General features: G+C 39.8%; 1 protein-coding gene across 1 annotated transcript in view; it reads left to right on the forward strand.

Annotated features, from left to right (window-relative positions):
- The window catches only part of dnm1a (dynamin 1a), a 286,115-nt gene that overhangs the window by 205,595 nt on the left and 55,168 nt on the right, over window positions 1–25,352 (forward strand). The window contains exon 17 of the mRNA XM_062478483.1: window positions 257–366. Coding sequence (XP_062334467.1) covers window positions 257–366 — 110 coding nt within the window. The remainder of the gene's footprint in view (window positions 1–256; window positions 367–25,352) is intronic.

The raw sequence follows: 25,352 nt of genomic DNA on the forward strand, positions 1-25,352 counted from the left end.
TCAATATCCCAACTGTAAAAAGTTTTCACATTTGGCACAACAAGCCATGAGTAAGACCTATGACGCAAATTGCCAACAGGTGGCGCTCTACACAACGCCCAAAGTCTACGTTATTTTCACTCTGCCCCATATGTCTGAAAATGTGTATGCATCCCGTATTGCTCATGGGGAACAAAACAGCCATTGGGACCCATGACGGCCGCCATCTTCTATCTCTACCTCTTCCATGGCTTTAACAGGCTTTAACTTCCTGCAGGAGAAAGAGAAAAAGTACATGCTCCAGGTGGACAACTTGAAGCTGAGGGATGTGGAGAAGGGCTTCATGTCCAGCAAGCACATTTTTGCTCTCTTCAATACTGAGCAGAGGTAAACACAAAGATGCACTTACAGATGTTAAACACAATTGTATGTTTTTTGTGTACCTCCCCCCTTGTTATATTGTGAAGTGATCTGACTGATATCTGATTCAAGCAGCGTATTGGTGAAAAGGGGCATTTGTTTTCACATAAAGTGCCTGTGACTATTTAGATCTATTTATTTTTCATGAACGCAAACTGCTCATCTCTCTCTTATAATGCCACAGGGTCCCGTGGGGTCTTAAAAAGTATTAAAAGTTTATAAATCCATTTTGGGAAAATTAAGGCCCTTAAAAGGTATTAAAAAGTCTTAATCCCGATTTTATGAGGTATAATATTTTGTTCAAGCTTTGTCCAAAGAGTTTGACTCCTAAAAGTATGCATGAATATATTTATTTTCCTCCCCATTTAAACAATTACGTATTTTACAAAATGCTTGGTTAGGTGATGTGTCGCCCTCCACATGTCGCGAAACAGACTCCGAAATGGGGAAATGTAAGTTTGCCGACTCCTGGTTGGAGAATGATGAGTTAATCAGGCCTGCAAACAGGTCAGGGCTAAAAAAGGTGAGAAAGATATGGTGAACTCTCGGAACAACATTATTAAGTTAAACGCATCAATCTGGTGCACTTTGAGTGCAAAATTAAGAGGCTGGATCTATGTAGAATCTGTGCTCTTATAAACAATGTCATGTTCTTTTAAACAAAAATACATTTTTTGTATAGCATACATCAGGGCCCCCCAAACTACGGCCCGCGGGCCAAATATGGCCCGCCCACACATTTGGACCGGCCCTCTGAACAATGCCAGACTTTTTTTTATATATATAAAAAAAAGAAGACATGATCAGTTCACACTGATTAATATGCAAAAGTAAGTAAATGTTTTGATTTCAATAGCAATGAATATGAAAAAAGGTCATTATGATAGTAATAATGCTCTTTTAATAGGCTATATATCCCTTCATATGTACGGATGTACGGTGCATAACAAAATAATAAACTAATCTAGCAGAATAAATACATTTAAAATCATAATAAAATCTCCACAATAATACTGGTAGTCACTCCGGCCCATGTAATTTTCTGTTACAGACCGACCCGGCCCCACATTAAAGAAAGGAAAAATTATCTGGCCCTCGCAGAAAAATGTTTGGGGACTCCTGACATACATCATAAAAAACTATTAAACAAATGGGATTACCTGTGTTGAACTACTTATTTTCTATAAGAAAAGCACCACTCATCAATAGACATAATTTTAAAAATTGTATTAAAATTGTTTCTACTAGATCGGGGGTACTCACTAAGCTGACTCCGGTCCGGATCTGGACCCAGACGCAATACAATTTGGACCGAAGCCAAAATCAACATTTTAATTGTCATGATCCGGGACTCAGGTGGCTGAGCGGTTAGGGAATAGGGCTAGTAATCAGAAGGTTGCCGGTTCGATTCCCGGCCGTGCCAGATGACGTTGTGTCCTTGGGCAAGGCACTTCACCCAACTTGCCTCGGGGGAATGTCCCCGTACTAACTGTAAGTCGCTCTGGATAAGACCGCCTGCTAAATGACTAAATGTAAATGTAAAATGTAAATGATCCAAGCAAATTTTCATTGATGCGTGATTTTGTGCTATAGCCTATATTTTTTTCCTACTAGATGTGGTTTCTTCGCCTGGCTCTGCCCACCTACGTACTTCCGCTCAATTTATATTTTGCTTCTGTACTAGGTCTTGGATTTCAGCATATTAGTCTAATTTTTCAAATCAACTTTTTGTAGGTCCAATCAGCGAACAGAGGGAGTTGCAGAGAACGATGACGTTGATGTTGTGCACTAGTTTGAGTTGTAGATCAGTAATGGCAGCGAGCGAGCGAAGCCATTCGGTCCGTTATCCAAAAGTTAAAGCCGGAGCAAGAACAATCTTTTCAGAGTTTTGTTGGTGGCCATGATGTTGTGGCTCTCCTCCCCTTGGGGTTTGGGAAAAGTTTGATTTTCCAGCTAGCTCCGTTAGTGGTGAAGGAGGTGGCTAAGGTGAACGCTAGCGATTGGTTATGGCAGATCCAGAGTGGCTCTGGGCAGATCCAACTTCAACAGAGTACCCGTCTTCAAGGAAGTTAACGCTTGTCAATGGAGCGATCCCAGACTCTCTGTACAAATTAAATGTATGAGAGTCTGGTTAGGACCAGGCTAGTGGTTTCTATCTTCCGTGTCCAATCCAAAGGTCCAATCTGGAGCTGTAATAACTGTAATCACCATGACAACTCACTCAATGTTGGCCACAACCTCTGTGGGTCACGCAGGTTGTGTGTGTCATTCGCAACAACGCAGGCTAATCGATTTGCTAACGGTAGGCTACCTGTTTCTTTCTTAGCGAAAATCATGGCGAGACGAAACCTGACAAAAAGCAAAAAGTTGATTCCAATGCACAAACCCGTGTTTAATGTGTTTAATCTGCAATGAGACGGTTGCCCTTGTCAAAAGTGTTAACGTGAAACATCACTATGACACAAAGCATAGACACTTTGAAAAAATCACCCCCAGAACTCTGAGGTAAGGGCCAGAAAAATAAACCATCACTTTTTCCGAACCCTGGACTGAATGGAAATGTGGTGAGTGGACCTTTTGGGTTTCTAATTTAGTATCCCTGTTGATGATGTAAGATGGGTCTGTAAACCTCTCCCCACTCTGCCTCTGATTGGCTGTGAGGTTTAGCCATTAGGAGTGACGATAGGTTCCAGAGCCAACCTCCGCTGTGTTGGCCACGACCAATATTTTCTCATCGGATCTGCACGAATCACGTAGGTTACCCATTTTGGTTTCAAAAAGGTGAGTCCCACCCAAAGGTGAGGAGTTTGGATGCCTGGTTTATACAACGGCTGAAGCCTGTCACTGAAAACAACCGTGAGGCTTACTGTATATATTGGAAAAAGAAGATTAGCATAGCCTCGATGGGCAACAACACTGTCAAGTCCCACATGCATGGTGCTAGCCACAAGGCCGCCGTTGGCAGCAGAGCACAGCCGCAGCTGTCCATCGCCAGTTTCTGTGCTCCACCAGCGACACCACTACCCAAGGCCGCCCATAGAAATTGCTGGGCCCCTGAAAAGGTCCAGTGAATGGGCCCCTCCCTAATAGGTCTTCACTTATATTACAGTTTTTCTCCATTGCTTTGGCTCATTTCACGGAACAGAAATGACATTCTCAAAACAACACGTGCAAACCTCCAAACCACTGGACACTTGTTCACAACCGATTGGAATTTTTCATTCCTTTAATCAAATTGCAATTGTATTAGCACATCCTTGCAAATGACAAGTACTATTGCCTACAGTTGGCACAAATTTCAAATGATTTTGCCATCTTTGCAAATGGTTAAGTACAATTGCCTTCAGTTAGGCCAATTAACAATTGAATATATCTTGCTGTTCTAAACTGACTGTTGCTTCTCAGTCAAGTGGTTATTCTCTGCAAAACATATTGTCATAATTTCCTTGTGTACATCATCACCTGCACAATAGTTCACTCCACTGTCAAAATCTTTCAGGCACATAATACCATGAAAAACATCATGGTATATACTGTAATATGGATCTCTTGGATCATCTGCTTACAGTCATTGTCAGGTGCAACTAGAACTTTACTAAACAAGGGGACTGCAGTGTTTACACAATGCCAGGGGGACTTTTCATTTTGGGAGCACTAACTATTTGTATGAGAAAAGTTTTACATTTTGACTGATGAGTTGTCTGTTTTGAGAGAGATATGACCTATTGCAGGTGTGCCATGGTGTTTTGCTGAACCATCTTGGTTATTTTGGCAACTGTATTTAAAGCTTTGAGAAAGCTTTCGAGAGAGATGAGCCACTGCAATCGAGAAGGAACTTTTCATTTTGGGGGCACTGACTATTTATATGAGAAAATGATTTGGTTTTTGAAGCATAACTGTTTTGGATGAGATATGACCTTTTGAAGGTGATCTATGTAGTTGTGCTGAGCCATAGGCTATTTTGCCAAATGCACTTAGAGCTTTAAGAATGTAATTTCTGTTTCAAGAATTGAGCCAAAGCAATGGAGGAAAACTGTAACACATGCACGTGTGTGCTCTCTCTACATAAAACATATTTAAACTGAGAGAGACTTACTCAGTGATGGGAGCTACATTATAGCAAAACAAATACATCTTTATACATAAAACTAACTAACTAAAAATAAACATAAAGTTTAATAACTATAACTGAGAGGCCTTAACAACTTGTGTGGCACCGGGCCAGACACACACACACATAAAATAACTATTTGACACACTGAGATCTGCTACACTCAAACCACATTTTCTAGTATGAAATGCAATTTACCTGCCTTCATCTTTGCCTATTATACAGCCACCTTCCTTGTCTTTCTCCATGCAAAGTCTTTTATAATGTATTTGAAGTCAATTTGTTTAGCCATTTCACACTTAATGGCAAGTATTGCCAGGTTATTGAGCCTCTCCTTTCTCATTGTGGAGCGCAAGTAATTTTTTATGATTTTGAGTTTACTGAATGACCTATCTCCTCCTGCCAGTTACAGGTAAAGTGCAGAATATCCTCAGAGCAATACAAATGTCACCATAAATGCTGTCAATCTTCATGTTGTGAATTCTGTTAAGCAACTCCATGGGTGTTGATGTTCCTCCTGAGAATGCTGCACTGTATATTCTCCAAATCTTCAGATAGATCCTTGGGATATTTTGTTATCAAATTTCTACACGATGACTTAATATCCTCCTCACCCAACTGCTGGAACTTGAGTATTCCCTTGAAATCATTGCAAATGTCCCTGATCAATTGAAATCTGGATGTAAGCTGTGCAATGATACTGTCCACGACAACATAATATACAGAATTCCGAAATGCTACATCAGGAGTCTCCTATGCATCTGATGTTTCTTCAGTCAGCTGACGTTTTCTCTTCCTGCTATGGGTGAACTCAGGTGGGATGCCCATTGCATGGGCTATATTTTGAGCTTCAGCAAGCATTGAATCCCACTTATTTCTCAAAGTAAATTATTTCCTGCTGTAGGGCTTCAATGTTTGCTGCTTCCTGATCCAAAGATAGGCTGCCACTCTGCAGGAGCACATTTCTATCTTCCAGTATTTTTACCCAGATAGTGCACATGACAACTTCTGTGAATGATGCAAAATATGCTCTGTCTTCTTGCATCTGATGAGGCCACGTTGGACAATTTGCAGGATGATATAATTGCAATCAAGTGCTTGAATCACAATGGGGAGGTGACGAACAACAGCAGGGACGTGCACAGGTACGGGCTACTGTTGCGCAGGCAACTGCCCTTGATCTGCCCCTCTGGAGAAAGAGCTTAAATAAATTTTTGTTTTGTGGCTGCATCAATACGATAAGCCCATCATTAGTAAAGTTAAATACATTTAAATTGCGATATCATCCAGTTCTGTGTTAATTTATTTTGCCACCATAACGTCAGCGTTGCCCTCTGCCCCCAGTCACAGTCTGCCTCCCTGTATTCTCACGCCGGTGCGAGTGAGGGAAGGAGAGGGAAAACCCTTCCACTTTCACTTGACTTTTTGAAGTAATGGAGATAATGACAAATTCCCTGGGACTTTTGCAAAGTCTACAAACTCAATAAAACGTTCATTTATTGTCCATCCTTTGCTGTGTGCGTCATCGTTAAACACGTACCTCAGAAGCAGAACTTTCTGCTCAACATGTGATATCCCTTGCAAAAAAAGAAGTATACTTCAAGTTTAATTTGTAAGTATACTTAAGTATAAAAAGTATACTATTATCATGATACTAGCAGTGAACTTATTTATATACTAGCAGTGTACTTATTGGGTGTGCTCAAGCCTTCGGCGAGAGCACAACTTTGTTCTCTCACATATATATTATTATTATTATTTTTATTTCTTTTTGCCCCCCTAAAACTCAGTCAATATTTGTTTAAGTAGAAATGACGTTTTTGTGTCGAAAAGTGAAGCTAACGGTGGCTAACTTGCTAACCACAGTCAATGACGCTACTTACATCACTAACGTCACGAAAACTCGCGTGACTACCTCTAGCAGAATATTAGTTTAGCAGCTCGTTAACTTCTGGGAGATAGCTAGGCTAACTATAGCTTTACTGCAAGGCAGCTGCAGAAACCCCACAAGCAAAGAGGCCAGGTGATAACTATTTACTAATTTTACTTTGTGATATGACACACAATTGTGATGTGTAATGTACAATATAAGCTGATATTATTAAGGAAGTACATCTACTTTCGGAAACAGTAGTCTACTATGTCACTGAAGTATTAGCATCATGACATTAGCCTGTGTTGCCCGGGCAACACATACTACAGTGGTCTATGATGCATCTGTTTTCAATCGTTAAAATAAACATTCCTCACAAATACATTTTCGTTGTAGGATTTATTATGACATTACATTACAAGTAAACGATTTGTGGGTGAAATTATAATTACCTGTGGTTTCAAACCAGTGTTGCTCACTGCAACGCTGTAGCCTACCCGAGACACTACAAAAACATCTACACAGCTGTACAGTAGGAAGTCAAACGGCGACAGAACATGTTCGGCACTCCCCTTACTTAAACCAAAAGTCTATCTAACTACTAACCTTAACTTCATTGCTACAGCCTAAACTTTGTCAATCTGTTCATGAAAATAATTAATTTCAGCCTAAACCGTACAACGGAACGTTAAATCCAATTCAACCAACGCAATCGCTACCAAGACGAACGAACACAGGAGTAGTCTAGTACTGTACCGTAGTAGTACAATTTACCGGGGCAGCTTCTCCACACAGGGCTATATCGCACTTGGCGTTGTTACTGACAATGATCGCTACCACTGAGCTTTTTATGAAAGCGATTTTCCACTAAATAAATGTCAAGCTTATTTACGTTTTTGGGGGCATATTTTCAGTTAGCAGATGGTACTGTTTGAATCGCGATTCCATCTTCTACTGCCGGTAACGTCGTAGAATAATCTTCAAAGGGGGTTCTTTATTCATGAATGAATGCAATATGAGTAGACTAAATTCCTTAAAATATCACGAGAAGGGAAAAACTTAAAAGGACGTTTATGTCATAGAGATTAGGTCAATTTTTACACCGCTCTGCCAAATGTATTCGTTTTGATTCAACGATGAGGCTGCCTCTTGCAGGGGAAATGAGAAGACATCTATTTCATTCTACACTTCACTCGTATTTTCAGTTGTAAATGAGCAGCAAAAAAAAAAGCTTTTAAATCTATGTAATCTTTATAAATAATAAGTATGCATTTTTATATAAAATATACAGAAATATCAGTTGTAAAAATGTCATTCAAAAACGGACCCCTGTGCAACCGACGCAAGCAAGCACACCCTACAATTTCCCCAGAAATTGTACCCTCTCTAGTTTATATATTATTTTTGTACTAAGTAAACTGAATTGGGCCACTTTTTAGGTCATTTAGTACACTTAAAGTACACTCATAGTGTATTTGAATTTTTTTTGAATACTGTTAAGTAGCCTATGTAGTGCACTTTTAGTTTATGAAGTATACTTCGTAAAGTACCTCAAAATATACCTTTGAATACTCTAAAGTAACCTGTGTAGTGCACTTTCAGTTCATGAAGTATACTTCCTTAAGTACCTCAAAGTAAACTTTGGAATACTTTCAAGTGCACTTTCAATTAATGCAAGTATTTCAAGAAGTAAACTTAATGTCCATTTACTATGATTTACTAATATATTTAAATGTTTAGGGGCCCCTCAAATGCCACTGATCTTGCGTCAATTGACGAGAACGGGGGCCCTCGCCAAGTGACACAGCAGATTATTAGCTGAAAGAACCTATTAACTGCGTATGCACTCATGTTGTAATAATCCAGCTCTTCTTATCAAACGTAAGAGTCATTTAACTCATGGTTACAATGGTAAACCAGCACAACAATGACAATTACCACGCAACAAAACACTACATTCTAAGCAGACACTATTTACCGCCTTGCATCATGGGAATTGACCAGCCAATGAGCCACGCCATCTTCATTTTTTCATGTCGTTATTTCGTTCTTCAGTCAGTTTGACAGTATAACCTTCAAATGCATAATGCAACCCTTCTGTATGCTTCTTTCTCAAGTAGCTTTTTTGTTTTTTCTATTAATACTCAAATTGATAACTAGAGAGGGTAATTTCTGGGGAAATTGTAGGGTGTGTAAGGTTGCTTGCGTCGGTTGCACAGGGGTCCGTTTTTGAATGACATTTTTACAACTGATATTTCTGTATATTTTATATAAAAATTCATACTTATTATTTATAAAGATTACATAGATTTAAAATCATTTTTTTAGCTGCTCATTTACAACTGAAAATAGAGAGGCAGTTAGAACCGAAACTGTACTGTACTGTAGCTAGTGGTACGTGCCAGTGGAGCGAGTGGTACGTGACAGTGGCTAGTGGTACATGCCAGTGGAGCGAGTGGTACGTGACAGTAGCTAGTGGTACATGCCAGTGCCTCCACTGGCACGTGACAGTGGCTACTGGTACGTGCCAGTGCCTCCACTGGTACGTGACAGTAGCTAGTGGTACATGCCAGTGCCTCTACTGGCACCTAGTGGTACGTGCCAGTGGAGCTAGTGGTACGTGACAGTAGCTAGTGGTACGTGACAGCGCCTCCACTGGTACATGCCAGCTTTTTCTTGCAGCTTTTGTTTACTGTCATGTAGCCTAACTGCCCCGCGGCCATTTTAGAATAGAATTGTTTAAGTATGTGTGGCGGCCTGCGGAAACCCGTGGATGTCACGGCCGCTCATTGTTGGCTATAAGCCATAAAAGATCGAAAATTGTTTTCTGTCTAAATTGATATGGGTTGTTTGTATCGTTAACACCCTAAACTTCATTGTAATGTACAAAAAGTATATGATTACTTATGAAAAACTATTAATTTCAACGGTTTTTGGACATGTCAGCTAGCAAGATTTTCAAGCCATGTCAAATCAAATGCTTAGTTTGCCTGCTCTTTTGAGTGCTGCAGCAGCCCATAACAACTGATCAATGAAATAACTTGCTGAGAAGTTATTAATGTAGCCTATACTTAAACTGACATTTACATTCACAACGTCATTACGAACAAAAGGATTTCTCCCATATCACTTTTTGACACAGGTCGACTTTAAAATGATGTAACTTCAGTTGTGATGAAGATATCTGAGTGATTTAAACAGATTTGTATCCAGGAGTTTGTAGTTTCCAATATGTATAATACCCAGAAAGTACATTTGCAATCATAGGGTGTCATTAATTGACAAGGTTCTTCATATGAAAATAATGAACTATTATGAACAACTATATTTACTCAGAGTATCGAAATGCAAATGCAGGCTACCTATATTGACTTCAGTTATTACAATTAATGATATACGCCACTAGGAGGTGCTGATAACAACACAACGATGTGCATTAGAGACGAGAGTCTACAACGGTGGCTCATGTGCACGCTTAAATTCAGTTACTCTGAGTAAAATAATTTGTTACTAATTCATTACGTGTGTACAAGTCTGCTTTACATTACAGTCACACCATTACACTATATGAAATATAATGTTTAAATCAACTACTTTGTATGGTGAGCTTGTAGTGAGACATCAAAAGTATGGTTTGGAGTCTGTTAGCACGAACAGTTTAACTTATTTTTTTAAATAAAAGTTTATAGCCTGTTCTCCTATTCTAAAATGCCCGCGGGGCAGTTACACGACAGTAAACAAAAGTTGCAAGACACCCAATGCAACTGCCACGAGACACTTGCATACCACTATCAACAGAACAGTAACTGTCATGTACCAGTGGAGGCGCTGTCACGTACCACTAGCTACTGTCATGTACCAGCGGAGGCACTGGCATGTACCACTAGCTACTGTCACGTACCACTCGCTCCACTGTCACGTACCACTCGCTACAGTACAGTTTCGGTTCTAACCGCTACTGTGAAAATACGAGTGAAGTGTAGAATGAAATAGATGTCTTCTCATTTCCCCTGCAAGAGGCAGCCTCATCGTTGAATCAAAACGAATACATTTGGCAGACTGGTGTAAAAATTGACCTAATCTCTATGACTTAAACGTCCTTTTAAGTTTTTCCCTTCTCGTGATATTTTCAGGCATTTAGCCTACTCATTGCATTCATTCATTAATAAAGAACCCCCTTTGAAGATTATTCTACGACGTTACCGGCAGTAGAAGATGGAATCGCGATTCAAACAGTACCATCTGCTAACTGAAAATATGCCCCACAAAACGTAAATAAGCTTGACATTTATTCAGAGGAAAATCGCTCTTTCATAAAAAGCTCACTGGTAGCGATCATTATCAGTAACAACGCAAAATGCGATATAGCCCTGTGTGGAGAAGCTGCCCCGGTAAATTGTAGGCTACTACTACGGTACAGTACTAGACCACTGCAGTGTTCGTCTTGGTAGCGATTACGTTGGTTGAATTGGATTTAACGTTCCGTTGTACGGTTTAGGCTGAAATTAATTATTTTCATGAACAGATTGACAAAGTTTAGGCTGTGGCAATGAAGTTCAGGTTAGTAGTTAGATAGACTTTTGATTTAAGTAAGGGGAGTGCCGAACATGTTCTGTCGCCGTTTGACTTCCTAAACAGCTGTTTTTGTAGTGTCTCGCGTAGGCTACAGCGTTGCAGTGAGCAACACTGGTTTGAAACCACAGGTAATGATAATTTCACCCACAAATCGTTTACTTGTAATCTAATGTCATAATAAATCCTACAACGAAAATGTATTTGTAAGGAATGTTTATTTTAACGATTGAAAACAGATGCATCATAGACCACTGTAGCATGTGTTGCCCGGGCAACAGAGGCTAATGTCATGATGCTAATACTTGAGTGAAATAGTAGACTACTGTTTCCGAAAGTAGATGTACTTCCTTAATAATATCAGCTTATATTGTACATTACACATCACAATTGTATGTCATATCACAAAGTAAAATGAGTAAATAGTTATCACCCTGGCCTCTTTGCTTGTGGTGTTTCTGCAGCTGCCTTCCAGTAAAGCAATTAGCTTAGCTATCTCCCAGAAGTTAACAAGCTGCTAAATTAATGTTCTGCTAGAGGTAGTCACTCGAGATTTCGTGACGTTAGTGACGTAAGTAGCGTCATTGACTGTGGCTAGCAAGTTAGCCACCGTTAGCTTCACTTTTCGCCACAAAAACTTAATTTCTACTTAAACCGTGCAACGGAACGTAAATCCCAATAGATGCAACTCAATCGCTACCAAGACGAAAGTTTTGACACCTAGGTTGTCTATGTAGTCCAAATATTGACTGAGTTTTAGGGGGACAAAAAGAATAATAACTAGAAAGGCATTTCCTGCAGAAAATGCGTTGGAATGCTGAAAGATGAAATTATTTTTTTTTAATTGCTGAAAATACAGAAATGAGAAAATACCCGAAAGCTGAAATGAATTTAAAAAATGTGTGAGTCACACAAAAGTGGCAGAGTGGAAACTGAACTGCATCATCTAACAATGCTAAGAGCTGAAATACAATGCGGGAGAAGCTTAACCCTTGTGCTGCCTTCGGGTCCCATGACCCAAAGGTTCATAACGAACCATCGTTGTGTTTACCCAATTTTACCCAATACAAAAACAAATAAAAATTATTTTCTTTTAACCTTTGCAATGTGGGGGGGTCTGAGACAGCCCGACGGTTAAAAGAAAATGCTTCACTTTGTTTTTGTATGTGGTAAATTTGTCGCAATACGACGGTGGGTCACAATGACTGATGGGTCAGAATGACCCGAAGATAACACAAGGGTTAAAGCTGAACTGTTAAACAGAAGAAGAAGTAGGCCTAGGCTAGCTAGTCATAAAAATAATATTATAGTCTTAACAGCTGAAATTATAGTTGGGATAGCAATAGCAGTAGCAGATGTAGCCTATCATTGAGTGCGTTTACTCGGCTTTCTTAGGATTCAATGTGTTGATTGAATGAAACATACAGCAGTAGGGCCGATACAGGAAAACACGGCGACACTTTGTTGCAGAAGGATGATGGTGCAAGTTTTGTCCGTGGAGCATACAATGATTAATAAAAATAATCATGTAGACGCGTTTATTGAGTAATCGCATAACTAATTACACATAATGCCAAATGACGTTGTGTCCTTGGGCAAGGCACTTCACCCTACTTGCCTCGGGGGTATGTCCCTGTACCTACTGTAAGTCGCTCTGGATAAGAGCGTCTGCTAAATGACTAAATGTAAATGCTCCAGATGTAAACATATGCATGAAATCCATTTTGAAAACACTTTATAAAAATGCTTTTTTTAGAAATCTTGTTTGTCATTGACCCATAAACCGACAATTGCTAGTAATCGGGTTTCTCATGGTCAAGTAAACGCACTCAGTGGCGTAAATACAATAAAACAGTTCCATTAGCAATAGTAGTAAAAGAGATATTAGCAGCACTTTGCAGTCACCTCTTGTAAATTCTATTAGGTTGAAATACTATCGAACTCTGTCTTGTGACTCCACTAATCAGCTAATACCAATCACCTGTGTGAGAGACTGAGTGGTGCGTGTCTGTCGTTGCCACGGTGATGGTGCAGCTATGATTGCTAACGCGCCGAGGGCAGAGAATAACAGAAATGTAGCTAGAATCCACACCTCAAACAAGTTAACTTAGACGCAAAACTATACGTCCAATCCAAAAAATAAGGATATTTTCCGAGACCCAAGACTCTCCCGAAACCAGAGATGTCTTTTATATTTCTGTGCGGTCAGAAATACGACTCTACCGGCAGTTTCAAAATCTTGTTTTTTTTGCTTTCTCTGACGATTTTGTCACCAGATTTGCGTTGGTCTCTGTAGGGCGAGAGTTGGACTTTGTCTCGCTTTCGTGGGGCTCTGAACAAATGTGTACGTACAGTGTTCATTTTAGGACATCCTCAGATCTCAGACTCATGTGTCAGACTCAAACGAAAAGGCGTCAAGTCTCAGATCAAAAGTCGTCATACTCAGGCGAAACGGCTTCAGTCTCAGAAAAACCTCTGTCATTCTCAGACAAAACGCCCTCAAACTACACACCGTCAGAAAAACTTCTGTCATTCTCAGACAAAACGCCCTCAAACTAAACAACGTCAGAAAAACCTCTGTCATTCTCAGACAAAACGCTCTCAAACCAAACGCCGTCATTCTCAGACAAAACGCCCTCGATCAGTCTCAGACAAAACTTTGTCAGAAAAAAAGCGGTTAGAGCTAGATGAGGGAGCTGTTGGCTAGCTTTCTGAATTAGCTAAAGTAGCAGCTTTTAAAGTGAATACCATGGTGTTGTTTCTGTTAACTGGTAGCCTACAGCAAGCAAACTATTTGATATAATACAAAATAGTTGTTTTCTGCAAGCTAGTTCACACGTGTAAAGTAAACCCATAGTCCTCCGGTTGCCATGGATACTACAAACAAACGCACACGAAAATAGCACACCTTACCAGCGACGAAAAGCAACAATATTTTAATAAGATAGATACTTTGTGTTTTGATCCTTATTTACTGACAAGTGAACTGAATAAAAAAAAAAAAAAAAAAAAAAAAATGAAATAAATTTGAAACAAATAGAAAAACCAGAAATTAGACAGGATATTTTAAAGTTCTCATAAGATCCCTCCTTTCATTGATAACTTTAATCAATACCCAATCTCCTCGTTTGACTCCTCCACTCTTTGGTTTACTGCTTCACCTGGAACAGAATTTAGCAGAAGACATCTCTTTTCTAGTTAGCATTTTTTATAAAATTGGTTAACCATTTGATTCGCCTCTTCATCATGCTATGTGAAAGGTTTAAGTTGTGGTATTACATATGATCTCCAATAAATCAATTCAAATGGTGTTATGCATCTGGTATAGGACTGGGAAAGACTTCAATTCACCTAGTAAACATACTGTATCTATAATTACCAGGCAGTATTTTCCCTTCAGTTTTCTTATTGTTGAGCAAACACATGTAACAGCATCTAATAACGAGCCCCCATATTCAACTCCTATTAGTCATGCCTAGAAATGACAATCTGTTTCTTTGTTCCCTTCTTTAGAAAATCAACTGTTAGTTTAATTTCTTTCACTCCAAAAAACCTTTTCTGTCTTTTAAAACAGTTAAGTATTAAGACCAATATTGTTTTAGATTCTCTATTTTACCAAATCACACCTCTTTTTATCAAAGATATGATAAAAGCAATTTTCATTATGCCAAACCAGAATCCGTATGCTTCTTAAATGAAATATAGACCAAATAATGTTCTTAATGTAGCTATTAACCAAACATTTTTCCCAAATATATTTTCTATAAAGGTCAGATAGGTAGAACTTCATAACTCGTTTTGCTGCAGTTCAAAACGAGCCAATTAGCTCAAACCATCATAACCACAATTTATCAGACTTGATGAGTCTTCCCAAATTATTTCAGAACTGAATGTTATAATAATCCTCTTCATGCACTAATACCATTTATCAATACAACATTATCACAGCCTAACTGTTTATCCCAAACAGTATGCCAGGCTTTGATAAAACTCTCAAATAAAACCAAATTACAATTAAACTCCAAATAAAAGTACATTTAGTTATTTTCTCTTTCTCATTTTTAACCAAATTACATCTAATACCTTTATCAAAACTCTTAAAAACCCTAGATTTTACTATTTTGACTTAAAATGTTATCCCATATACCTTTCCAATTGCTTCCTCATAATTTTTCACATACATTTCCTCAAACCATTCTTTGACCAACACAGCTGGTTTGCTCTAGTATAACTCTTCCAATTGTATTAGAACCAATTTATAAACCAGGGGTTCAATTTCTGCATTTTTACTGAATACCCTCACACATCACAGATTTTCCGCCTATAAATCCAAGTTCTGGTCGGAAAGGCTTAAAAAAAAAACCCTCCCTGTTTGGCTAGGAATTATAACAAATGTTGATCACGCATTTGTTAACCACCAAACTTGGGATTCATCTAAACGAACACATCTATCAGCATTAATACTCACATAATTATGCAGAACTATACCCTCTGGGATCACCTTTGTAAGATCTCAAGTAACAGGACTCTTTTAGCCCCCACCTTTCTCCAACTCTCCTCGGGATTTCTGTAACTTCTTGGTCAAAGAAAAAAGCATGAGATTGATAAAAGTGAGTGATTTCACAATTTAAAAACTTGTTAGACTTTGCACCGAAGGCAATTATGGTCCTTGGAGGACACCTAGTGGATCTTTTTATTTTATTTTTTAAAGAACGACAGATCTGTTTAAAATACCGTTCAGCTCAACCCGACTCCACACAAATAGACAGTGAAAAAGACAAAGACAACGAGTTTAGGGACTCTAACCCCTGAAAAGGACTCTAACCTCCCCTTGGACAAAGACAACGAGTTTAGGGACTCTAACCCCTTGAAAGGACTCTAACCTCCCCTTGGACAAGGACAACGAGTTTAGGGACTCTAACCCCTGGAAAGGACTCTAACCTCCCCTTGGACAAGGACAACGAGTTTAGGGACTCTAACCCCTGGAAAGGACTCTAACCTCCCCTTGGACAAGGACAACGAGTTTAGGGACTCTAACCCCTGGAAAGGACTCTAACCTCCCCTTGGACAAGGACAACGAGTTTAGGGACTCTAACCCCTGGAAAGGACTCTAACCTCCCCTTGGACAAGGACAAAACACAAAAACGGTTGATTTCCCACCACTGTTGGTTTGACTAGGTACGATGAAACATAGTAATCGTCTAAATTTGGTTCTCAGTTCCGAATAGCAGTACTTTGAATTAACAGGTGTCTGCTTACCTTTTTTTATGTTGAGGCCTCTGACGATTACGTCTGTCTCCTCGCACCGGTGTATGGGTCTCTCCCCCGATCCGTCGGTCGGGCCGGAACCCTCTGGACTCCCTCTTTTCCAATGACACAAATCTGTGTTCTAGAAAGAGTGGTCTGGAGTCGCAGAGGTCCGATAATATCAGCTTTAATGCAGCAGTTGGAAATCAACAAGTACAGAGCTCTGGGGTTGTCTAAGTTTCCCTACCCGCAACAGAGTTTGGGCTGGTTCACGAAGTCCAACTGGCTATCTTTCCCTCCCCAGCATATATTTATACAGTGCAATTGAAACACAAGTATTAAAAAAGGGTTGAGCTTGTTCTCTCGTGCATCAGGGAGTTGTTCTTGCCTACGCGTCCCACCTGCTCGGGTGCCGTCTCCACCCGGTTTCAAGGTTGTTTCTGAAAATGAAGAGATAGAGACACAAAGAACAGCCTGCTTCCCACACCCAGTGTGAGACCCAATGTTTAAGCCTGAGCACACTTCTAAGTTCATAACTTTAATAAGCACAATATATTCTTTACAAGTGAACTGCTTACTCCACTAAAGTATAGTAAAAACCTGCCAAATTTGACGTTTGCTGACATCTATATTTACCACGTCCACAATCCCTGTCCACAGGCTACACCGGGGGAAGCCCTAGGCATTTAAAAGCACCGAAACCTACCGCAACTTCTCATCAGGATGCGTTAATGATCCCAAAATGTATCATTCTGGAGATTAAGAAAATGTTCTTGATCATAGGAAGGGTCAGTGGCAGTCTGTTCATCAAGAGATATTAACAATACATAGCGTTTATATCACTGAACTGAATTGCCATCAGATTCTGTTGTAATATCAGTCACATCAGGACACCAATAAAAACTAGTTTAGCATACGAACGCCACTCCAACAAGTAGCGTAACATAATTCTACCATATAACTGTAGCCGAGGGTTTTATATATATTTACAGTAGGCCTATGTGCTAATTAGGTTTGGGCTTTAAAAGAAAGACAGGCTTCCAATGCCCCGGAACCAAGACGGCACTGCACGTCTCATTTATTTAACTCACTCCGCCAGTCCGTCAGAACAATGACTCCCCTTGTCACAATGAAAGCTCAAAATAAAATACCTTACATAAGTAACGTTACTAGTACATTTATATCAACGTTATTCTGGACAGCTAGCATTAGATATCCTTCATCTTGCTGCAGGTCCTTTCTAACATAAATTTCAGGCCTTTTGAAACTCCAGCAAATAATTTTCTGCTAAATTTTCAAATTCTTCAGAATTATTTATCTTTTTGCATTTTTCTTCTCTATTCTGTAGTTTTATACCTTCGTCCAGCTCCAGCCCCTTTCAAAAATACCTTTCAGGCGATTCAGCTTATAACTTTCTACTAACTTTTCCGCTTTTTTAGCATGGTCAGCTATCCCCATTCAGGTTTTCAGCATTCTCACTGCTGTTTCGCAGGAACAGCCGTTTGTAGTTGTTGGAATGCTGCTTCAGCATTCCAAGTATTGTTCTTTGAATCTTTATTCAACTTATTTTTATTATTGTTGGAATGCTGCTTCAGCATTACAAGTATTGTTCTTTGAATCTTTATTCAACTTCTTCATATTCTTATTCTTCTTATTCTATTTCTTCCGTGGCACCTTTCAGCGCCTTCAAATCTTCAGCTATTAAAACCGTTCAGCTATCAAGAAATTCAGCAGTTTCAGGCCATGGGTGCCATGACTTTTCAGCTTTGTACCTCTTATGCTTGAATTAATATAAATCAATATTCATAATATTTTTAACATGGGTTTCCAATGGAGTTTTCTTTCAAATCCTCTCAAACTTCTTTAAACTTCTTCAACTTCCAAATCCTTCTTCCTCAATCTTTCAGCTAGAGCCACCATTTAAAGATCCTGTAAAGTGGACCTGGAAACGAGTTTTAAGTTCGCCACACCACAGAATAATGTGTTATTAACTACCCATCCAAATTCGAATTAAAAAAATAACACAAGTATGCTAAATTAGGCTTTGAAATCGTGAAAAAAACAGCAGTCTTCTCTGCTTGAGACTGGGGGGGGCGTGTCGCCTGAAGGAGCTGAAGCTCCGCCCCTCGCTGCCTAGTGCCTACCTCCGACCCAGATAATGGACGCTATGTCAAGCCGAACAAAACCGTATAGAATATGAATTTATTTGTTCAATGAGTGAAACATACAGATGCATATAAATGAAATGTTCCCCTGAGCTGTACAGTAAAAATGGACACCAGAGACAGCAGACAGTGAGCTCTCCAACTAGGCTACTTCACACACACACAAACACATTAGCTACCATTTCACCAAAATACCATCATTCTACACCGAGTAGCCTAATATCAAGTTAGCGGTTTGCACTAATTATAGCAGAGATACCTCTGGAAAAGTTATCTAGTATAATTATAACAAGCACACAGAACTGAGTGATTTCACACGTATATAATGTACTTAGAAGCAAAACATGTAATTTACTTTACAGGATCTTTAAACTTTAAAATGTTGACAAAACCCTAAACTATTTTTAAATAATTCAGCTTTTTGATATCTATTCAACATTTTTCAATATCACTGATTATGTTTCATGACTTTTTCAAGCCGTTTCTGAGATGTGTACGTGAAAGCCTAGACTGCAGACTGGAACGCTTAGAGTGGAGGGGAGCTTCGGATGTCGTTGAAAAAATATTTATAGTTTGCCAGCATTGCCACAATTTTCGCTCTTCGTGCTTCATTTTTGGATCAATAGATAGCTCATTTTGTGCTGGTCGTAGACAGTTGTCTGTTGAATCCAACAGACGTACACTACGGTGTTCATTTTAGGACATCCTCAGATCTCAGACTCATGTGTCAGACAAACGAAAAGGCGTCAAGTCTCAGACCAAAAGTCGTCAGACTCAGGCGAAACGGCTTCAGTCTCAGAAAAACTTCTGTCATTCTCAGAAAAAAACGCCCTCAAACTAAACGCCGTCAGAAAAACCTCTGTCACAAAACGCTCTCAAACCAAACGCCGTCATTCTCAGACAAAACGCCCTCAAACTAAACGCCGTCATTCTTAGACAAAACGCTCTCAAACCAAACGCTGTCATTCTCAGACAAAACACTCAAACTAAACGCCGTTATTCTCAGACAAAATGCTCTCAAACCAAACGCCGTCATTCTCAGACAAAACGCCCTCAAACTAAACACCGTCATTCTTAGACAAAACGCTCTCAAACCAAACGCTGTAATTCTCAGACAAAACACTCAAACTAAACGCCGTTATTCTCAGACAAAACGCTCTCAAACCAAACGCCGTCATTCTTAGACAAAACGCTCTCAAACCAAACGCTGTCATTCTCAGACAAAACACTCAAACTAAACGCAGTCATTCTCAGACAAAACGCTCTCAAACCAGAGCCATAGAAAAAGAGAGTTGCGACACGCTTTGATCTCGCCGACACGTGATCACGTGGTTCATGTAGCTCGCTGTAGTTCCAAAAAACCCCACTGCTGTCAACCGGTTTGAATGGTTTTCAATGAAGCTGGCCAACGGAAGTCGCTTTCTCAGGCAAATGATGAATGAAACAGGCTCGGTTAAAGAAATCCGATATTCTGGCTATCTTCAGCAGACTCGCATCTACAAAAGGCAGTCCTCCCTGACGTGTTTGGGACAGACGGCAGCACCATCTCGATTCACGGACATTTTCGGTATATTAACACATAATGTCAATTGGTTACTGGTGTGTTGTATCATGTATGTCTGATACTTTATTAACATGTATGTATTACATGAACTTATACATAACGCAATATTGTGAAGCAGAGCTAGAAATGGCTATGCTAGCTACCATACTGTACAAACTGTACTGTACCATACTGTACATACCAAACAGTAGCCTAATGAGGACTAAATTGTTCCACTTAACGTTTAACCTTAGACGGTTGAAGTAAATGGGTCTTGTTAAACGTTTTTTTATTCATCAATCCACTTACAATTTAGCCTACCACATTAACAACACTTATATTTGTAGTACTTGATGCAAGTTGAATCTAACCATTATCACCAGCAACTGCTCAATTTAAGACAAGAAAGGAGTTTGGTAAATAGAACAGAATAAACAAGGCAACCAACTGCATTCAATAAAACATTTTATTGTACAATATGTCCTGTGTTCTTCCACTCCTTTTGTTTGTAGTGATCCGGTGATCTTCTGGCTATGATACATGTACAGCTAGCTAGAGTAAAAGTGTTGCTTACGTAGACCTACAGTCTAGCTCCAACTGCATTTAGAATCTAACAAGCTTACGATAAACTTTAACTAAAGCTGGCTATATAAAATACTACTAATAACAATTGATATGTGGTGGTCGAAATATGAAAAAATTCAGTATTTTCGTGAATTTACCAGCTAACTTGCTTCGGACCACTTAATTTGCAATTCATTGTTGCTAGCTCTACTAACTAGGCTAATAAGAGCTATATATAGAAGACTTACTTTGTATGCCAACGAACACCAATAATTAGAACTAATTTGACAGATGAAGGATTCTTATTCTATGTGTCTATTCCAAAATGTAATGATGGTATTCAATGACACAAATCTGTGTTCTAGAAAGAGTGGTCTGGAGTCGCAGAGTTCCGATAATATCAGCTTTAATGCAGCAACCTCCCCTTGGACAAGGACAACGAGTTTAGGGACTCTAACCCCTGGAAAGGACTCCAACCTCCCCTTGGACAAGGACAACGAGTTTAGGGACTCTAACCCCTGGAAAGGACTCCAACCTCCCCTTGGACAAGGACAACGAGTTTAGGGACTCTAACCCCTGGAAAGGACTCCAACCTCCCCTTGGACAAGGACAATGAGTTTAGGGACTCTAACCCCTGGAAAGGACTCCAACCTCCCCTTGGACAAGGACAACGAGTTTAGGGACTCTAACCCCTGGAAAGGACTCCAACCTCCCCTTGGACAAGGACAACGAGTTTAGGGACTCTAACCCCTGGAAAGGACTCTAACCTCCCCTTGGACAAGGACAAAACACAAAAACGGTTGATTTCCCACCACTGTTGGTTTGACTAGGTACGATGAAACATAGTAATCGTCTAAATTTGGTTCTCAGTTCCGAATAGCAGTACTTTGAATTAACAGGTGTCTGCTTACCTTTTTTTTTTTTATGTTGAGGCGCCTCTGACGATTACGTCTGCCTCCTCGTACCGGTGTATGGGTCTCTCTCCCGATCTGTCGGTCGGGCCGGAACCCTCTGGACTCCCTCTTTTCAGCGTCGGGGTCCCCATTTGAAGGATTCTTATTCTATGTGTCTATTCCAATATGTAATGATGGTATTCAATGACACAAATCTGTGTTCTAGAAAGAGTGGTCTGGAGTCGCAGAGGTACGATAATATCAGCTTTAATGCAGCAGTTGGAAATCAACAAGTACAGAGCTCTGGAGTTGTCTAAGTTTCCCTACCCGCAACAGAGTTTGGGCTGGTTCACAAAGTCCAACTGGCTATCTGTCCCTCCCCAGCATATATTTATACAGTGCAATTGAAACACAAGTATCAAAAAAGGGTTGAGCTTGTTCTCTCGTGCATCAGGGAGTTGTTCTTGCCTACGCGTCCCACCTGCTCGGGTGCCGTCTCCACCCGGTTTCAAGGTTGTTTCTGAAAATGAAGAGATAGAGACACAAAGAACAGCCTGCTTCCCACACCCAGTGTGAGACCCAATGTTTAAGCCTGAGCACACTTCTAAGTTCATAACTTTAATAAGCACAATGCATAACTTTAATAAGCACAATATATTCTTTACAGACTATAAGCCAACTGACTTCTGGTTATGATACACGTGCTCTCTAGGTAGCTTCAGTAAAAGTGTTGCTTATGTTACTAGCTGCGTTCCGAATCAAACAAGCTATAATCTTACGATAAACTTTATCTAAAGCTAGCTATATGAAATACTACTAATAACAATTGATATGTGGTGGTAAAAATATGAAAAAATGAAGGATTTTCATCAATTTACCAGCTAACTTGCTTCGGAAACACTGAAAATTAATGGGGTTGAACGGTGGAAAATGCAATGTTTGGAACTACAGGTCGCATGTGACACGCTTTACTTCCGCATTCCTCGATAACAATGGGAGTCTATGGAAGTGTCGCAACTCTCTTTTTCTATGGCTCTGTCTCAAACCAAACGCCGTCATTCTCAGACAAAACGCTCTCAAACCAAACATGGATACTACAAACAAACTCCATATACCATCGTTTGAGTCTGACACTTAAGTCTGAGATCTGAGGATGTCCTAAAATGAACACCGTATATGGTGTTCATTTTAGGACATGGTGGGTTTCATGTGACGTCACACATTGGTCGCGGCACCCTGAGCGTCGTGAGAAATGGATTGCTGCTATCAAGAGGGATCACTGGACTCCTACAGAACAGAATAAAAAATGTGAGCATGTATAACGTTATTCTGACCAGCTAGCTAGCATTATGCTAGCATTAGCTACAGAAAAGTACAGAAAAGAGAAGAAAAATGCAAAAGTACTGGCAGTTGGAAGGTACTGCTGTGAAAGGTATTTTTGAAAGGACCTGGAGCAAGATGAAGGCAGAAAACAGAAGAAAAGAAGAAGAAAAATGCAAAACAATAAGGGCAAAAATTCAGAAAGGTGAGCTGCAGGAAAATGTGAAAATTTAGCAGAAAACCAGTTGCTGAAGTCTGGGTTGAACGAATTTGAAGGTAAAAGGACAACACTGGAATGACTTGAACTTGCTGATAAAACGTAGCAACCGTTGGTCATTGGCAACAGACTGGCAACATTTCTAACCTAGAATCTAGGTTTCAGGTTCAAGACGGAGGAGAAACTAATCATGTGTGCCTGCACACCCAGTCCTGTTCAGACACTTAATTTAAGATGACATCAAAATAATAATTCATAGTGCAGGGTTGCCAATGTTGTCGTTGTCCCTGGTGAGTTTTTTATACTTAAATAATAAGATCATGCTACATCTAACCAGCGGATCATTTCTTGCAAGTGTGTCAAAGTGGTATTTTTACAGACTGTATTAACACCGTAGACTTGAATAATAACCGAAGGCGTGAAGCTAGAGAGGATGCAATGGAAAATGTCCTACATAAGCTAGATCTCCTGCTTCAAATAGAAAACGGAGACCATCTTTTGATTAAAGACAAGTTCCTTACCCAGCTAACACAGTTACGTTGCCCTCACGTTGCCGCAACGTCATTCGATGACCAAACATACGTTGCCGCAACGTCTTTGGCGACGTTGCGGCAACGTGGGAAGTGAAAGACGCCATGAGGTAACGGCAACGTCACCAAATTACATTAGGGACTTTAAGCAGTGACGTTAGAGGGACGGCTACGGCGTCCGCTAAACATTCCATGGGGTTGCCGTAGTAGTGGTATTCGATTATCACTAAGCAACATTGTAACTCTCAACGGCTACTTAATGCGCAACCAACGTTGGTCTGCACATTATTTAGGCTACAATGTCTCTTAAAATGGCCCGGGAGCACTTGTTATATTCTTTAGATGATCATTTAATAACAGAGGAGGAGTTTACATTACTGCATGACATGAACAGGTCCAGCAATTTAGATTTGCCGTATAAACAGTATACACCTTTTAATTTGGATGATATGGAGGACGATGAATGCCTTGCTGAGTTTCGGGTGAGAAAAACTGACATACCACTGCTGGTGGAGGCTCTTGGCATACCCGACGAGTTCGTCTGCAAGCAGAGAAGTGTGGTGGCTGGCACAGAGGCGCTCTGCATGCTACTAAAGAGGCTCACATACCCATGCCGTTATAGCGACATGATGCAGCGATTTGGGCAGCGACCAGTACCAGTCTTGTGCATGGCAACAAATTGCGTGCTAGATTTCATTTACGATGTTCACCATCGCAGAATTACCGAGTGGAACAACACAATTTTAAACCCAGTTGCTTTGCAAACATATGCTGACTGCATACAACAAATGGGCACACCACTGGACAACTGCTTTGGCTTCATAGACTGCACAGTACGACCTATCGCCAGACCAGGAATGAACCAGCGGGTGATGTACAATGGCCACAAAAGAGTGCATAGCTTGAAGTTCCAGGCAGTTGCCATCCCAAATGGCTTAATTGCCCACCTACATGGTCCAGTAGGTAAGTTCCCTGACTTATGTGACAAAGTGTTACAGAAAAAATAACACATTTAGGCCTACTCCTAATGCTGAGTTTGATGTAATAAATAATACCTATTTTGTTTTGCAGAGGGAAGGAAACATGATTCAGGGCTTTTAGCAGACTCTGGTTTACTACCTGTAATGGAACAGCATGCAGTGTCCCCAGCCGGCCATCCAATGTGCCTATATGGAGATCCTGCATATCCACTGCGTGTCCACCTCCAGGCCCCATTCAGAAATGTCAATCTCACTCCCCAGATGATGGCATTCAACAAATGCATGAGTGAAGTGAGAGTGTCTGTAGAGTGGATGTTTGGAGACATCGCCAATTATTTTAAGTTTGTGGACTTTAAGAAAAATTTAAAAATTGGGTTGAGTAGCGTAGGCAAACTGTACATTGTATCTTCTTTATTAAGAAATGCACTCACTTGCCTGTATGGTAATCAGACATCCACATTTTAAAAATTGGATCCTCCACACATTCTGGACTATTTTTCATGAGTTATTTACTCTCTGTCGAGTGCATATGTTAACTAAGGCTAAAGCCTTAACCCACAAATCCATTGACATAAATTACTAAATTCTATACACCTTTGACATTTTTATGGTATTAGTGTGAATATATATAATAATAAGATTGTAGTATAAAATTGTATTTAATTGTTAATCAAGACATGTTATAGTAGCAAGACTATAAGATCTCACCTTAATAAAGAGCAATGTCCCGACATGCATGTATAATATTTTGTTTTATTATTAAACATCGGTCATCTCAAAATGATTTGTTTATATTATTATTTATTTTATTATTATTTATTTATTTTATTTTGTGAGTTTTTCAATTAGAGCAGGATGGCCAGACACTGAATATGCTCCAGTCCAGTTTCACTGCAAGAGAAAAAAAGAAAACACAAGTTGCCTGACATGTTTCTAAA

This window comes from Osmerus eperlanus, chromosome 14 (assembly GCF_963692335.1).
Source record: "Osmerus eperlanus chromosome 14, fOsmEpe2.1, whole genome shotgun sequence".
NCBI lineage: Eukaryota > Metazoa > Chordata > Actinopteri > Osmeriformes > Osmeridae > Osmerus > Osmerus eperlanus.